Source organism: Alligator sinensis, unplaced genomic scaffold (genome assembly GCF_000455745.1).
Source record: "Alligator sinensis unplaced genomic scaffold, ASM45574v1 scaffold611_2, whole genome shotgun sequence".
Taxonomy (NCBI): domain Eukaryota; kingdom Metazoa; phylum Chordata; order Crocodylia; family Alligatoridae; genus Alligator; species Alligator sinensis.
In genome coordinates, this window is record NW_005841869.1 from 2,131,590 (window position 1) to 2,148,418 (window position 16,829).

Genomic DNA, 16,829 nt, shown 5'->3' on the forward strand with positions numbered 1-16,829 from the left:
TGTGGGTCTAGACAGTGCGGGTGGCGGGGGTGTAGCCGTGTGGGTCTAGACATGTGTCCGGTGTTGGGGTGGTAGCCGTGTGGGTCTAGACGTGTCCGGGTGGTAGCCGTGTGGGTCTAGACACGTGTCCGGTGTCGGGGTGGTAGCCGCGTGGGTCTAGACCCGTGTCCGGGTGGTAGCCGCGTGGGTCTAGACCCGTGTCCGGGTGGTAGCCGCGTGGGTCTAGACCCGTGTCCGGGTGGTAGCCGCGTGGGTCTAGACCCGTGTCCGGGTGGTAGCCGCGTGGGTCTAGACCCGTGTCCGGGTGGTAGCCGCGTGGGTCTAGACCCGTGTCCGGGTGGTAGCCGCGTGGGTCTAGACCCGTGTCCGGGTGGTAGCCGCGTGGGTCTAGACCCGTGTCCGGGTGGTAGCCGCGTGGGTCTAGACCCGTGTCCGGGTGGTAGCCGCGTGGGTCTAGACCCGTGTCCGGGTGGTAGCCGCGTGGGTCTAGACCCGTGTCCGGGTGGTAGCCGCGTGGGTCTAGACCCGTGTCCGGGTGGTAGCCGCGTGGGTCTAGACCCGTGTCCGGGTGGTAGCCGCGTGGGTCTAGACCCGTGTCCGGGTGGTAGCCGCGTGGGTCTAGACCCGTGTCCGGGTGGTAGCCGCGTGGGTCTAGACCCGTGTCCGGGTGGTAGCCGCGTGGGTCTAGACCCGTGTCCGGGTGGTAGCCGCGTGGGTCTAGACCCGTGTCCGGGTGGTAGCCGCGTGGGTCTAGACCCGTGTCCGGGTGGTAGCCGCGTGGGTCTAGACCCGTGTCCGGGTGGTAGCCGCGTGGGTCTAGACCCGTGTCCGGGTGGTAGCCGCGTGGGTCTAGACCCGTGTCCGGGTGGTAGCCGCGTGGGTCTAGACCCGTGTCCGGGTGGTAGCCGCGTGGGTCTAGACCCGTGTCCGGGTGGTAGCCGCGTGGGTCTAGACCCGTGTCCGGGTGGTAGCCGCGTGGGTCTAGACACGTGTCCAGTGTCCAGGTGGTAGCTGTGTGGGCCTAGACACGTGTCTGGGTGGTAGCCGCGTGGGTCTAGACACGTGTCTGGGTGGTAGCCGCGTGGGTCTGGACACGTGTCCGGTGTCCGGGTGGTAGCCGCGTGGGTCTAGACCCGTGTCCGGGTGGTAGCTGTATTTGTCTAGAGGAAAAGGCAGTCGGGGGTCTTGGGAGAGGTGATTATTAGACCAACAAGATTTTTGCAAAACAGTGTCTTTAATGGCAAGCTTTCGGGCAGACACATCTTCAGGCTTCGGAGAAAAGACTGTAAAAGTTCTCCTGGGTTGAAACAACAGTTCGTATTTCATAGGATTTCACAGAGGAGATAGTTGGTGGGAAACCCTAATGCAGTGGTTCCCAACCCTTTTTTGCCGTGACCCGCTGCTGGGAGCGGAGCATGGTGGCGGCAGCTTGTCCTTTGTGGGCAGTGCTGCCGGCGTTGCCCCCACAACCCTCATTTGGGTCGCGACCAGAGGTTGAGAACTGCTGGTCTAATAAAAGATACCGCCTCTACCAAGAGCCGTGGTTGCCCTTTTCCTCTAGACCAGTACAGCTACAACCTGGATACCTAACGTATATTCTCACAACCCACTTTTGGGCTGTGACCCGCGGGTTAAGAAACGCTGCTCCAGCTCCTGCAATGTCGGTCTGGGTGTGTGGGTAGAGGCTGTTCCCAGGGAACTCGTATCAGTGACATTCTCATGATGGGAGAGTTGAGGCAGCGTCAGCATTTCTTTTCAAATCTGCTGTTTCCAAGACTTTCTGCTTGTCTCGGGTGGGAGAAATAGCTTTGTGCAGGAACCTGGCATCAGGGCTTTGTCCTTGGAGCATATTAAAAAGAAAATCCTTTTGGTAACTGCTGTACTGATGGTCCTGCTCAGGCCTAAGTTAAGATTGTATTAGCTCGAACTCTTGCTTATTGTCTGATACCTGACTTGTTTCTAGCGGACAATTCGGCCAACTCTGTGATCTTCGCTTCCCATACCACTTGCTTCCCCGATAATGACAGGTAAGCCCTTGAGGCAGCTTTATTTTGAAACAAATCTGGATTTGGTCCTTCCTCAGAGTCAGTGGGAAGCAATGCCATCCTATAGCTCTTGTGCTCCTTTGGATAATGGTTTTAAAATGAACTAAAACCTTAGCAACAGGCTTAGCTTTTGTTTGCATGCTCAGTATTTACCCGCTTTCTGGCTCAGACCGATGCTTTCATGAGCATAGAAACTTTCTGCCATGGGGAAGGGAAGAAGTTAACTGCTTTCTAAAGGTGTGGCTAGGAGAGAGCCCCATTATTAGATGTTTTTGCAGGTCTGTGTTCTGTGGGGAAAATGGGTTGATAGTGACTTTTGGTCTGTTATATTTTGCATTTCAAAGTCTTGATAATACACTGACTTCCTGAGTGTCAGGGAAAAGTTAGACGGTGAGCTACTTTTTGGTGACTGACATTTTTGCTGCTTAGTTTCCTGTGTTAAGCTGCTCAGACCAACTCTAAAGCACCCATTGCAGTTGTCTTTAACTACTACATTGTTTTTAAATGTTACCAGTTTATTTTTAAGGTTGCTTGCTTATTGAATCATATGTTTGTGTGATCTCAGGATGACAAAGTTTAGAAAAGTATACAACCAGGAGATACAAAAGTCAACAGCAGGGAAAGTTGTTGTGAAGCTGAAAAGTTTGGTTTTTTGAGACTGCTGTCAAACGGTCATGAGAATATGCCATCCCTGCTACAGATTCTGCAGACACACACATGTAGGGATGATCACAAAAAATAAGCATCAGTAGGATTGTGCATGTGTAAATGCCACTACAGTGAAAGTTAGTATTTAGATACACATTTGACCAGGAAATGGAAGCAAAGAACCGTGCTGATATTTAACCTAAACAAATCAGTATTGAGGATTTCACTTAAGATTTTACGTTTCTTGGCTCTTTGTTCTTTTTACTGTGTAACTTTAATGTTGCATTTTGTTTTGCATTTGAGCTTCTGAGTTATTTCCTTAATCAGAAAAGAGAGCTACGGCATTATGTTGCATGCGGAGCTCTTCCTCTTTCCTGCTCCAGGCTGCTTTTTAAATGATGAGTTCCTTTCTGCTTTACTTCATTTACATGCATTGTCTAATTGCTCTATCTTTTTTTTCTTCCCTTAATTTTTACTAAAAAATATGTTGGCAGTTTTAAAGAAACTGGCAGTGCAAGCCGGGGCGGGGGATCCATAAAAGAAGACAAACCTTAACATATCCTCCACCCATATCTTTCCCCAATGATATAATTTTGCCTTGCTCCCTGTTCCCCATGCCTTTTTAATCTCTTTACTACCCCCTCCTCCTCCAGAGATATCCTAGACATTAAATTAAAGGAAATCTGTTAATGCTAATGTTAGCTTCATATGTTGGTGCTGCCTGTTCCTATCCTGTGCAACCGCCCCCTTAATTCTCTGTTCATGATGCTATGTTTGCTTCCTGACGGTCTTTATCAGTCAGGATCATAGCAGAGACTTGCTCATTTTCTTCTTTTGCTCTGGCATTATCTATGTATGGCTGTTGAATGTTCTGAGTTCAGAAAGCAAGGGCCTGGAAGTGAGAAGGAGCCAGCTTTCTGTGTCTGTTTCTCTAGTGGATTGGTTCAGTCATTGAAGATCTGGCATGCTGTCATCTTAGAGTGGCATTTCAAGCTCCAGTGACTTGAGAATAACCTCCAATTACTTGCAAATACAGTAATGTAAAGTGGAAGATCTTGTTTTATTGCCTCAATTAAATTCTTTTACATCGACCTCGGGCACAGTCACAAGAAAAACATGTTCACAAGTGCCAGTTCAGGGTGTAGCTATTCATGGACACTGAAAAAAGAAGGAAATAAATGTTGTATGAGGGCATTGCAATAATCTTGGACTCTAGTAGGTGTGCTTTCTATTTGCTTTGAGATTGTGTAGTTCTCTCCCACTAATCTAGTTTTTGTTGGCACAGTAGTATGGAGGGAGGGGGAAGGTCCGGTACGACTGCTGTGTAATGGCTGAAAAGGAGAAGTAGAAAGTTTTCAAACGCTTGTTTTGAGCCTTGATTTTGCACATCATTTGCAGTGTGGTGTGATGCAAAGGGTGAAAAATAAAATTTCAAAATAAAATTTGCAGCATCCAGATCGTTAAGGTGAAGTCCATTGGGGAGGTGTCCGAGGTCAACCAAGGACACTGCTCCTCTTGTTGACCAGGCTGCGAGTTTTTTTTTCCTGTTGCCTTTCTGTTTTGAATTTTGGAAGCAGGTGTAGCCACCAAAGGAGTAGTAGTCAATGAAAGGACCCTTCAATAAGTTGTGTTTTCCAGACAGTCTGCCTCCTGATGTGGAATTCCTCACCCAGATATTCAGATGTTGGGGTGCATGTTCCGGTAGCTCAGGAGTTTTCTGTTCCATTTTCTAAAACTTCTTTTTTTGTTGTTGAAATTTAATCTCAGAGCAATGCTACTTAAGGTTTGACTTGAAGGTTGGAGTGTGAGAGCTCTGATTTGTGATGAGAAGTATAAAGACCTCAATTTGTGTTTGGTTGGGGCTTTCTGTTTCAGATCTTTCATCCAGGAGAATAGAAACCTTAAGGGTTTTAGGTTGCCAAACCTCTTAGCTTTGGGGTGTTGTCACTACAGCAGCTTTTCCTTGCTTTCTGATTCTGGGAGATTCCTGGTACCAGCAACTTTTTCTTCTGTAAATCATGGAGACAAATTTAGACTGGCATCTGTTTTAGTAAGCTTATAGACTTTCTGTTGTTACTCTGCAATCATGAGTCCTCTGCTTATGGTAAAATGCCTGCAAGTTCCTCTGCAGGAAACTTGGCCTAAATGAATGCTTGGAGGCAGTGAAGAAGACACGAGACGAAGTGGAAATGTACATGTATTGACACATGGTGTTTCAGCAGAACAGACCAAAGGGTGGGGAGGGAGTACATCCTAGCAATTATTCTACCATTGCTTCTTTCTCATCATGGCATTTATAGTTCAGGAACAAGACTCATGCTAGTTCCCACCTGATTAAATCTTTGAGGAAATTCTTTGATCTAAAAATCTGCTAACTTTTATGAGAGGACCTGGGATGTTTGCACCTCTGGTTTATTTGTGAGAGGTCAACAGCATGTCACTGATGTTCTGCAGGAAAGGCTCTGATTTTATCGCCCCTGTGCACAGTTATGCTCTCAAGCACTTGTTCCCCCTTGATGTCAACTTGTGGAGTAAGACATTGCTCAACATAAGGGTGGCAAAACAAAACTCTTGGTGTTCTCTTGCTGTTGCAATTTGTTTTTATTGCTACACTTCTGTACAGGGTATGTTGAGACCAATCCTATGCATTCCCAGATTATTGTGTGCCTGAGGTCTTTCTACATCACACAAAAATAAGGAATTGAAAATGTGTGAAACTGCACCATGTTTTATCTTTTAAAAACAAATTTAATGCTGTTGAAAAGTGCCAGATTGATAGGCTTTGGAAATAGTCAAAATGCAACACTTCAAGCCAAACGCACTATCCCAAAATAAATTGTTCCTTGTCTAGATGATCTGAACAGCTGCTAATAATCAAAGCCTCATACTGTTTTACAGTACTGCAGATAGGTGTGTACACTTTGAATGAAAGCATTAATGCTTTCATTTGTGTTTTGGTGTAAGGGAGTTTAGTTGAACTGCAAATCTTTTTGGTGATGCAGTTAAGTACTGAAAGTCAGCGCTGGTAACAACTTCTTGTGTAGTTGGCTTTAGTTAATTTAAGTGAGCAATAAATACCATAAGTGGTGCATTTGTGAATGCTGAACTTCAGAACTAGCAGCAGGTTTTTTAACATAACTTTCTATTAAATTGTTTAAAAATATTTTTTAAGTAAAGCCATAGTAATTAAACTAGGAAAAATAAAACTACCTCCTGCCTGTAAGCAGAGAGAGGTAGTTAGCCATGTTAGTCTGAAGTCAGGCAGGGTAGGGATACACCTTTATATGCCAACTGAATTGGATGATCTCTGATTCACATAGTCTGTAAGCTGCATCTCTACACTGTCTCCTGCCCATAAGACATTCCTGACTAATACTAAACCTATGACCCAGCACCTGAAACTTTGAGAAGTGCCTCATTTTCACTGTGTGTCTGGGACTCTTAAAGATGAACTTAAACTCCATAATAATCTGGGTGCTTGTGAATATGTTGTTCAATAATGAGGGAGAGAGTGAGTGTGTTCGTCTTTATGGATGTGTTGCCTAGCTTGTACCAACATAACAGATTCTCCTGTCAAAGTGAGACTTCTGCTCCCTTCGTCCCCATCTCTCCTTGTTTGTTAGTCAAAGTCTCTTGCTGTGTCTTGCAGCTGGCTTTTCTGTGTGGTTAGGCTGTTTCCTGCTGCACCTAAAGCTTTTAGGGCAAGATGACCTGCAGCTGTGATCTATAATAAAGGTGCTGTTTGCTTTGACCACAAGTCTGGCCATGGGGTACAGGGACTGAGATCAAGGTGGAAAGACTATAAATTGGGGTTTGTGGTCTCTGGGGCACTCTTTAGCGATGAGGGTGTCAGCAGGCTCCTTATATAGATCAGTGGTTCTCAACTTTTTTAGATTCAAGGCACCCCTCATTGGACTCAAGGTCCCCCTCCACAATTTTTGTGAACTGAGCAGCTTCCCATTTAAAAAATGAATTTATTTATTACAGTACTTATCAGTGGGGTGGGGAAGTCAGGCAGAGAAGAGCCTGAGCCTGCACTTATCTTCTCACCTCCTCATTCTTCAGGGCACCCTTTGAAAGATCTGGTGGCACCGCTGGGTGGGCTAGCACCCTGGTTGAGAATCATTCAGGTACATAAACTGCATTCCTTGGGCCTCTGACAAGTGGTAGGGGAGCCCCACTTCTGGGCATCATGTGGGCTGAAGAGAATTTCAGAGGGTTTTTCTCTTTTAAAGTACTTGTTTGAGCAGCAGAAAGATCTTACTCATGGGTTGGGTCAAGGTAGGAATGACAGAGCTTTTGTGTTGGTCAGAAGAGAGGAAGGTTGTGAGTAAGGCTTTCATGGCCGTTCCCAGAAGCAGTGCACTTGGGGTAGAAAGTGTCAGCCTGATAATCTGCATCCTGACAGGGAAAGGTGGAGAAAGAATGGTTTGGGAAAGTGTGAAGAGGTAAAAAGTCTTATCCCAATTTCATTCTAGGATATTGAGACTGGAGGAGACCTCTTCTCAGGCCATAAAGTCCAGCCCCTCTGTTGCAGGCAGCTGCAAACCATGACCCCTTTTGCAGCTGCTCATCTCTCCCTTTGACAGCCTTCCTTGAATTGCCACTGGGTTCCCTCAGTTCAGGTTTAGGTCCAGGGAAATGAATCCCTATTGGCTACTTTTAGCCATTGGGCAGTAGGAGATCAGGTGAAGACTAAGACATTGTAATCTAGTTTAAGAGCACCCTCTTTCTCCCTCAAACCTTTCCCCCTTGCCCCCAATCAAGTCTGCGTGAGACTAAGCAAGGCCTTTTCCATGTCCTCCAGATAATTGTTCTTGATTTAATCTCTTTCTGGGCATGGGTTAAAGGAAAAAGAGGAGGAGGGATTCATCCTCCTGACAGACTAGCATGGATGCTTCCATGTTCAGTATTTTAAGACCAGGCTAGACAAAGCCTTGCCTGGGATGATCTAGATGGGGATGGTCCTGCTTTGAGCAGGGGGTTGGACTAGATGTGACCTGATGTGACCTTCCAATCCTCATTTTCTATGATTTCCTGGTGTTTTGTTGGGGTTTTTTGCCTGAACATGAGGAGTAGAGCAATAGTGTAAAGGCTTCTCTTCTTCCAGAGGAGATGCACATGATGTTCTGTCCCGTGGTGACTTTGTGAGCTAGGTTTGCATCCAGGCATGTTTGGGTTTTTTTGGACAAATATCAGTCTGGTAATAACTTGGTGCCTGTAGAGAACCTTTAATGAGACAGGAAGAGTAGTTTGCTGTCCATGTGCAGAGAAGTAGCTGACAATATATCTCCAGGACTTAGAGCTGCAAGTGCTTATGAGGAGACTATATTATACCACTTAGAAATGTTCCCAGAACTGAATAAGTGAATTGGGTTTAGATGACAATTCCTGGTCCCCAGGCATGCAGCAAATCCTTCTACCATTGACATGTGGGGTTTCTTTTGCCATAGTGCCCTAATTTTTGTAGGTAAGAGGAAGAAGGTGCCTTGATGAAGGTGTAAGCAGGAGTAAGAAGGGATGTTCTTGGTTATGTTGGAGGATTGCTAGTCAAAAGTATCAGGTGCCTATGTACCCTTGATATCCAGTGGCGTACATTGAAAAACATCGTTATGCCAGGAAGCTTCATTGTTTGGCTGCTGTTTTGGCAGTCAAACGGGGTCAGTTCCCCATGGGATGGAGGGCCCAATTCAGAATGAAAAACCATTTGGGTTCAGTTATGCCTTGCATGTAGTGAGGGAGCAGTCTGTTGTGGGAAGTGTGTAATTGGGACCCGCTGAGGGATTCAGCTGGCCATTTGTGCCACAGCATTGTATTTTGAGCAGCGGTCTCTAAGAACTTTTGACGTGGAGGTTCACGGTGCGTAGCTGAACTCAACCTTTTGTTCCTCTCTTCTTGGTGCATCATGGTGCCAGCTCTGAGTCTGTCTTTTTAATCACTTCTATTGGCTCCAGCCTGCTGTGCCTGATCCAGCCTATGCTGTTCTTCCTGCTTTATGGAAGATTGATTCAGTGTCGAGTCTTACAGTGCAGAAGTTTCAGTAGAGATTGGTAGCAAAATGCACAGCTCAAGGTTTTATCTAGCTGTAATTACAGCACATCAAATCAGATTTTAAAACGTGTAGCTCTGGGGGATGGGTGGGGACCTTTGTGAATGGGACTCAATAACTGGTGTGCTCTGGCATCTTAAAAACAAAACTGAAGCAATATTTGCATGGATGCAGATTAAGGGAAGCCAGGTAATTTCAGAGGATACCCTGGGTGTGTAATAGAAAATACCCTTGCCCGTAAGATAATGAGGTATGCCTTTGTCATCAGGCATAGTACATACTTCAAGGCCCTGGCCTGTGCTACAGCGGGAACTGTGCCTGGGGGTTGTCTTACATTTTTATTGTGCATTTTAGGCAGAAACTTAGCCAAGTTTCTTCAAATGTTGGACTTTGAAATAGTTTGGGGGCCTGGTGAAGGTTCTCTGCACTGCAAATCGCAAGGGTTTGAACCAGGTCTCCAAACATGAATCAGTTTGTAGCATAGATGGATCTTGATTGGGAAAAATTGTTGTGAAATGCTTCAAAAAGATATGTTAATAACTTCCTGCACGTGATATTTAGAAACCACGGTAGCACTTTCAAAGCGGGGAGTTTCACAACAAATTCAAAGCAAGACTGTGAATGCACCCCAACTTAAGAATGGTGGTTGAGTTATGCAGTCAGAAGTCTTGATTTTTTTTGCTTAACAGTCAGCAGGTTTCTGAAAAGAGACATTTCAGCTTGTAGCACAAATTTCTATATAAGTATTTTTATGATTTTTGTTTTTCAGGAGTTTATAAAATATTTAATCTCATTCATGAGTCGAACTTCCTTTTTAAGTCATGGATGACAAGGCCTCTGTTGGAAAAATCAGTGTGTCTTCAGACTCGGTATCCACTCTTAACAGTGAAGATTTTGTCTTGGTTTCCAGGCAAGGAGATGAAACGCCATCTACAAATAATGGTAGTGATGATGAAAAAACAGGACTGAAGGTAAGAACCTGTAACCTGAGTTTGTTCTGTATTTCTTCTAAATCAAACTAACAATGGAAGAACTTAAAGACTGAGTTCCTTGTTATGGAAACCTTGAAAGAAGAGAGAATTGATTCAAGAATCAGTTCTGCTTGCTGGTAGATTTTTGGGTTATTTTTGCTGATCATAGGCAGTATTTAGACTGTAGAAAAGGGCTTTCTTTACCACTACCTGCTTTTTCATTTTTCTGACTGCCACTGAAGCTGACATCTTGCATTTATGATCAAACAATGGTGGTACATGGCTGTTCTTAGTTGGTAGAGGGTTTTGGCTAGTCATAAAACATGATTGTCAGACATCTGGAATTCTGACTTAGTTGCAGCTCTCTGGGTAGAATACCCTTTTTGTAATGAAAATATCTTTAGTTGATCCATTGATTCTTATATGTATTAAAAGTTTCCCCCATGTGAAAGGTTTTTCTAAAGACATTTGAAGTGGGGCTAAAATCAACGTATTGGACAAGTGGCATGGACTTCAGAGCACAGCCCTTGGAGTAGTTTTTGTGAACATATGGAGACGGACACCATCTTTTCACTTGGCATGTGGTGTCTCTGAGAGAGACCCAAGGGGATTTTTGAAAATCACTTCTTTTCCTTGAATTTATATACTAAAGTTTTCAAGCACCAGGGAAATCTTTCCATCCTGTTTGTTTTTCAACAGTCTTTGAACAAGGGAGCAAAAATGTGAAGGTTATCCTTAGTTCTGCCTTTCATCTGTGCTTGCATTTTCATGCATTTTTATATGGCGTATCTTTCCTCGAGTTGGCCCATGCTGGAACAGTCTGTGTGGGAACTGGGAAAAAATAATTCCCCTTTCTAAGAGCCTTTGGGATCATGTCAGATCTCTGCCATCAGAAGGATGTGTCCCATTGGGCACACTGGGGAATGCCTGGGGATCTATGTGGTCTTTGGTACTGGCAGATGGGAAATAGAACAAAAGCTTCACTGCAGATTTCCTGATGTCTTCGCTCACGTCTCTGCTCACCCCACTGCTCTGCTTGGCCTCCTTGCATTCCTTGGTGATCTTTGTATGCCTGCTGCTGTAATAGAGGCACTCCTCACAAGACCAGGTGACTTGACGAACAGACATGGTGGAAGAACAGTTTTTCTTAGTGATCCAGTTTTTTGGTTCTTTTTGTCTGATGAAAAATTAGATGTCAAGAGTTGTTTTGCAACTGCAGGAGTTTGAAATATACCATCTCTTTCAAAAGTCGAGTCTGCAGAATATCCACGAGTGAGTAGTCCTTCAGTGATCAGCATGGTTCTAACCAGAACTGGAAGAGGGATTGATTGTTTCCTCGTGTTTGCATTGTATAATCCATTCCCAGGATTTTGGAACGCTCTGCTGAGGGATTCTTTCTTTAGAGAACAGAAGTATTGGAGAGCTTCCTAAATCATCAAGCATCTGAGTTCCCAGAAGAGTGGGACATGACTAATGTCCATTCCCTTCTGCTAGTGCCAGAGGTTTGGAAAAGTGAAGTGGCTCACTCTGCAGTGCATATCACTGATATCACTCCTCAGTTGAGATGTCTGGATTCTTAGTGCAGCTTTAATGATTACCCAGCTGTGAATGTTCTCAGATATTCATAGTTTCAGGGACACACCTGTATATATTTAGTCCAACAATATTTTGGTTTGTAACCTAAAAGAAAATGGGAGTGACCTGCAAGGCAAGTACAGTCACCTCTTAAAGGCCACATGCATCTAATGGATTAATAATTGCAGTTGCCTTCAATTGACTCCCAAAACTTACTGAATTTTACTCAGATCTGTTTACTTTCAAAGTGGAATCGAAACCATGAATGCTTCTGAAATCTTTTGTGCATGTGTTCTGTATCCCACTAGAGAACCAGGAATGCTGCCATTGCTTTGGAGCTGGCTTTTTTCATTGTAGGTCAACAACATTTATCAAACAAAATTACACTGTTTCCTGATTTGGAACTGAACATTGTAGGATCTGGTTTTGCTGGTCATGAAGAATAAGCTTCAGCATGAATCTGCTGCCAAGGTTGTGCATAATCCTTGAACAAAGTGAATCACCTTGAGCCTTTCCTTTTGCATTCACTTGTTTGAGAGCACGTTCTGTTGTTTTTTATCACTGCAATCTGAATGATTAATGGAAACATGATACCCAATCTAAAGTCTTTCCTGCAGGAATTTCTCCTGTTAACCTCCTCTCTTCGGGTCTAGAGAAAGAAAGAGAAGACAAGACTAGAAAACAGTTCCAGCGTCTTTTGAATCCCATAAACTGCAATTTCCTGTGCAAGAACCAAGTCCGCTGGTTTGGTTGGAAGCTAAATTCAAGAGCTGGTTATGCAAAGTGAGCTAATGTCAACCTCAGCAAATCAAAGTGTGTGACTGAACCGTGGAAAACTACTTTTTGAAACACAGACTCTGCATTGGATCAAGGTTGCATGTTTAACATGGAAGTCGGAATGCTTTGGAGGGATAAAGAATTAGATCCACGAGTCTAATTTAATCTCTTTGTATTTGCTCAAAGACCCACTGCTATCAGGTGGCTACAAAAGGAAATGTTGCTCTAATAGGATTCTCCAACAAAACCAATTCCAAATCTGAGTTTGAAGAGGGGACACTTACCAGAATTGTTGTTCATTTCTCTAACTCTGGGACAACAATTTGTTCACTCTACGTGCTTCGTAAGGATGGTGCTGAGTTTTAGGGCTATGTTGCTGAATTTGGTGAACTGTGAAAGATGCACACTGAGCTGGAGAGTTAGAAAATGCTCTTGTTTGAGCAAATGGACGCTTCTGTTTCTCTTTTTTTGTGAAGTGCATCCAGATGAATACACTCTTTAATAGTCCTGGGACATGTTGCTGTTATGTAGTCAGTCATAAGTCTTTAAGTTTTTTGTTTTCTGTGTATGCTGATATGCACAGTTCCTGCACTTTAAAGGGTTACTTTCCCTGCTTGAGTGTTAGATATGGTGGTCTACTTTCAATACTTCTTCCTATATTTACTCTGCTTTTGTCAGCTGGCAGGCAAAGTGAATTGAATTTTCAAATACCTTATTCTTAGTGCATTCTGTAGAACAGATGTCTTGTAATAAGTGTATTGAAATCCCAATGAGCATAGAAGGCCGGCATTGTTCATGCATTTATATAACTGGAGGAAAAGGATAAATTTTATGCCTAAAACGGCCCTGTATGGTTGACGGCAAACAAGCAGCAAAGTCGGTGGCTGGGTTGGTGCTGTTTTAAAAAACCTTTCGGAGTTATGCTGGGCTCAAAACTGAAGGAACGTTGGTTTGAAGGAATTAGCTTTATTCTCTGTTCTGAACAAACCTAGACTAAAACTAGACTAAAACCTAGACTAAACCAAGCCTAGACTAAACCTAGACTAAAACTTTACAGACCCTGAAGATGTGGTTGGCTTTTTTCCCCTTTGCCACAATTTCTATCGGCATGCTGCTGCTGCCTCTCATGGGATGCCTCGGTGCGGCACCCGTGAGCTACAGTAATGTTCCATCTTGCAACAACCTTTGCTGTCCTAAGATTGCGACCTATTAGCTAATTTAACACCCTGCAAGGAAGGTCTTCCAGGAATCCAGGCAAGAAAGAAAGAACATGTCTCAACTCCTGAACAATTTTGTGTGCGTGTATTTGGGGCCCTCAAAAGCAGTGAACTTGCCCTAAGTGCAGATTTCAAGTACGTGGATATTTATTGTTGCATTTTTGGAATGAGGACCATTAGTCTCTGGGCTCTTGCTTTTATCGATTCCTGAAGTACAGATTTTTGTAGGAACTTTTTCAAAGCAGAAGCGGTTCTTTTAGGGTGTTGATGCTTTTGGCTTTACCAAGTCCTGTTAGAGGCACCTTTGGCTCTGCTGCATCAGTTAAGCAAGTCTAATCTGGAATATGAAATCATATTCAGTCACCCAATAGCGCCCTCACCAGAGCGCCTCAAGGGATGACAAGATTGAACAGTCACAAACTCCTCTGCGACCAATTCAGGCTAGACATAAGGAAGAACTTCTTTTCTGTCTGAGCCCCCAACGTTTGGAATAGACTGCTGCTGGAGGTGGTGCAAGCACCCACTTTGAACACCTTCAAGACACATTTGGATGTTTATCTTGCTGGGATCCTATGATCTCTGCCGACTTCCTGCCCCCCGGGGCAGGGGGCTGGACTCGATAATCCTCCGGGGTCCCTTCTAGCCCAAATGTCTATGAAATCTATGAAATAGTTTAACTCATCGCTATGTGCGGGTGAGCTCGAGCACTTCATCTAGATCCAGGCAGCATTTCAGAGATTCTACAGGTGACATTGGGTTTTTAATGCAAAACCCAGTCTTTTCCTGTATGCCTCTGCCCCTTCGCAGGATAAAAGGCCTGGACATGTTTTAAATGTGCTCCAGCAACAAGTTGCTTTTAAGTTAATTCTGCATTCCCAGGTTTTGTTAACAGCAATATCCAGATAAGTGATCGGTAGTTAAACTTTTGCCCTTTGGATCCTGCGTACATGTGGACTGTTGTTTTTTCAGGTGGCTCTTATTCAGCTTGTAGGATCTGTGAACTTCATATCCTCTGAATGGCTTGTGTCTTTGTAGATTTTGCAAGTGCAGGGGGACTTGGTTTGAAATATTTGAACAAGGCTTAAAAAAATATTTATCTTGGTTTTTCCTTTCTTAAAACTGCACCTTAGGCATTGTCTGTAATTCTTTTCTAACAGTAATTGCACCTGCTCTGTTATTTAACTTGGTCCACAACAAGTCTTGAGGTGGGTCTGTCTCCAGGGAGCAGATACACACAGCTAGAATGTGCTTCTAGCTTTTTAAGTAGACCTGACAGTGCTCGAGTCCCTGTTGTCGGTCAATAACGTTAGCCTTAGCATCTGCTAGGGGCTTGAGTCACTGTTTCACCTGAACGGCGCTTGGCTGCTAACTTCACGGAGTCAGAACGTGTGTAGCAGAGGCTGCGGGCGAACGTTGAGTGACGAGGTGCTAATGGGGGTTGTGGAGATGTTGCAGTGGACACGCTAGAATTTGCTGCAAAGATCGTACCTTCATGCATTAAAACTCTCCATGGATTTGTCTGTGTTCATTGATCATGCATCACCATTCATCCCTTCTGAAGAGAGCCTAATTCGACATGGAAGATGAGCTTGATTCTTAATGAGAAGCTGAGTTGTTGCATTCCAAAGCCTCAAGCTCACATTAGGGATCTTATCCATCTCATCATAAACGCTTGAGTTTTACTTTCTTTTACCATGGAGGAAAAAATGAGCAAATTTGAATGTTCTTAGCCAGCCATGGCTTACTGAGTTTTCCAAGGCAATGCTTCACTTTGGGGTGGTATGTCTCTTCTGCTAGTGACAAATTAGCCAAGGTAAAATGGTGGGAATCCCTGAAACTGTACTGAACAGCTGCTTTCTATGTGAGCATGCAGTACCAAAGCATCGGCAGCTCATGGAGACTTTATTTGGTTTGGAGTCTGCAATGATGACCACTAGATTTTTCTCCTGCTCCTTCCCCTCTACTTGTGCTTGGTGATGGCTTATTACTAGTATTATTTTATAACTGATGTTTCACTCTTCATGTGCCAGCTTCTAAGGAAGGAAGGATCTGGAGCTTCTCACTTCCTAGGTCATTGGATTGGATTAGGACCAGGTCACTAGTGACGGAAATGCGTTACTGGGGGAAGGGTATTTTGCAGCTTGTGTACTGAGCAGGTCTGGCTCTGTTACTAGTGGGTAGGTACATGCGTGAGAAGCCACCATCGTTGCCATTTGGATAGATCCCTTTGGCAGGCCGAATATTGAGGTCAAGGATCGATGGAGCTGCTGGAGCTACCTTCTCCAACTTGAGAGTGGGGCAGAGTCATAAGAGATGTGGAAAAGCATCGCTTGCCACAACATGTGTTGCAGCAGTTACATGGATAGAGAACTTCACTAACCTACGGGAATGACCCCTTTCACCTCTGCTCATAATGTGCTCGTTTTCCTTCCTTCCTAGTTAGTGCTTCGACACGGCAAACTGTTAGAAAACCAAGATTGTTACTTTACCCCTGCACTTTCTGCTGTATACGGTTGGGGGTTTATGCGTGTTCGTAATAGCGTGCACGTGCCATATGGGGTATGTGAGTGAAAGAGGGGGAAGTGTTTTGAGGTGGGCATAAGTTAAGCTTGGGATGGGAGGGAGATGAGCCGTAAGACCTACAGCTGGTAATTGTGATACGACAGAATTACTGCTCAACGGAAACAACTTCTCAGTGAAGTAAGGGAGCTAGTAGTGATCGGACTTTTTCAGGCTTGGAGCCTTATGACAAAGGTGTTTCAGAAAGTGACAGCAGTTTTGAAATAAATCCATTGTGTACAACGAGTGGGGAAATTGCACGGCAGTGGGGAACACTGATGGCAGCCTTGTCAAATGCACCCATCATTTCCAACTACTTAGAGAAGTGATGTGTTCCAGTAAATGATCATTGCACACAAAATGGCTTGATTTTGAAATTGCCATTACTTTCTGGAACACCCTCACCCGTTACTTTTGAGGGCACTCGTGTGGCTGCTGCTATGGGTGTCCTCCATTCACAATGTTTTCTTAGTCCAGGCCACTTCCTACTTCTCGGCTCTCTGTCGTGCTGTGTGAAGGTGTCCTATTTTAACATGTGTAAGTGACTTCAGGTTGATCATGATTCAGTTTCAGTCTGTGAACCTAGGCTGTCATTTCATATGCTTATGGAGCAGTTTAATCTTCCACCAAGTCCATGGACATGTGAATAGCTTAATAGGGGCAAGTCAGATTGTCCTGACTTAAGAAAGCTGCAGATGCCTGAAACAACCTTTAAAAGCAGTGTAGCCCTGACCACAGCATGGCAGAATTACTCCTTCATGAATCAGACAATTTTCTCATGTTTTCAAGTGTGCAGCCTGCCCACTTGTACACAGCTGCCAGGGTCTGATTTGCTCTAGGCTCCTGTCATGAACTACGCTTTTCCCTTGGTGTGACCGTAGCCTTTGGTGCATTGGTTACAGTGCACTTCAGATTATTTACTCAGTTCATAAGCAGTGGTCTGTGCAGACTTCTCTCTGCTCTGTGTCCTCCTCTTTCTCCTTTCCCT

General features: G+C 44.4%; 1 protein-coding gene across 7 annotated transcripts in view; it reads left to right on the forward strand.

Annotated features, from left to right (window-relative positions):
- The window catches only part of RABGAP1 (RAB GTPase activating protein 1), a 92,779-nt gene that overhangs the window by 965 nt on the left and 74,985 nt on the right, over positions 1-16,829 (forward strand). For 5 of the 7 annotated variants that reach the window (XM_006016900.3, XM_006016901.3, XM_025194170.1 and 2 more), the window contains exon 2: positions 9,512-9,713. The exons of 1 other annotated variant lie outside the window; for it this stretch is intronic. In XM_006016900.3, the coding sequence (XP_006016962.1) occupies positions 9,564-9,713 (150 nt within the window). In that variant the 5' untranslated portion in view covers positions 9,512-9,563. Of the gene's footprint in view, positions 1-9,511; positions 9,714-16,829 lie in introns of those variants that run through there. One more of the 7 variants, XR_003092178.1, reaches the window with a different exon arrangement.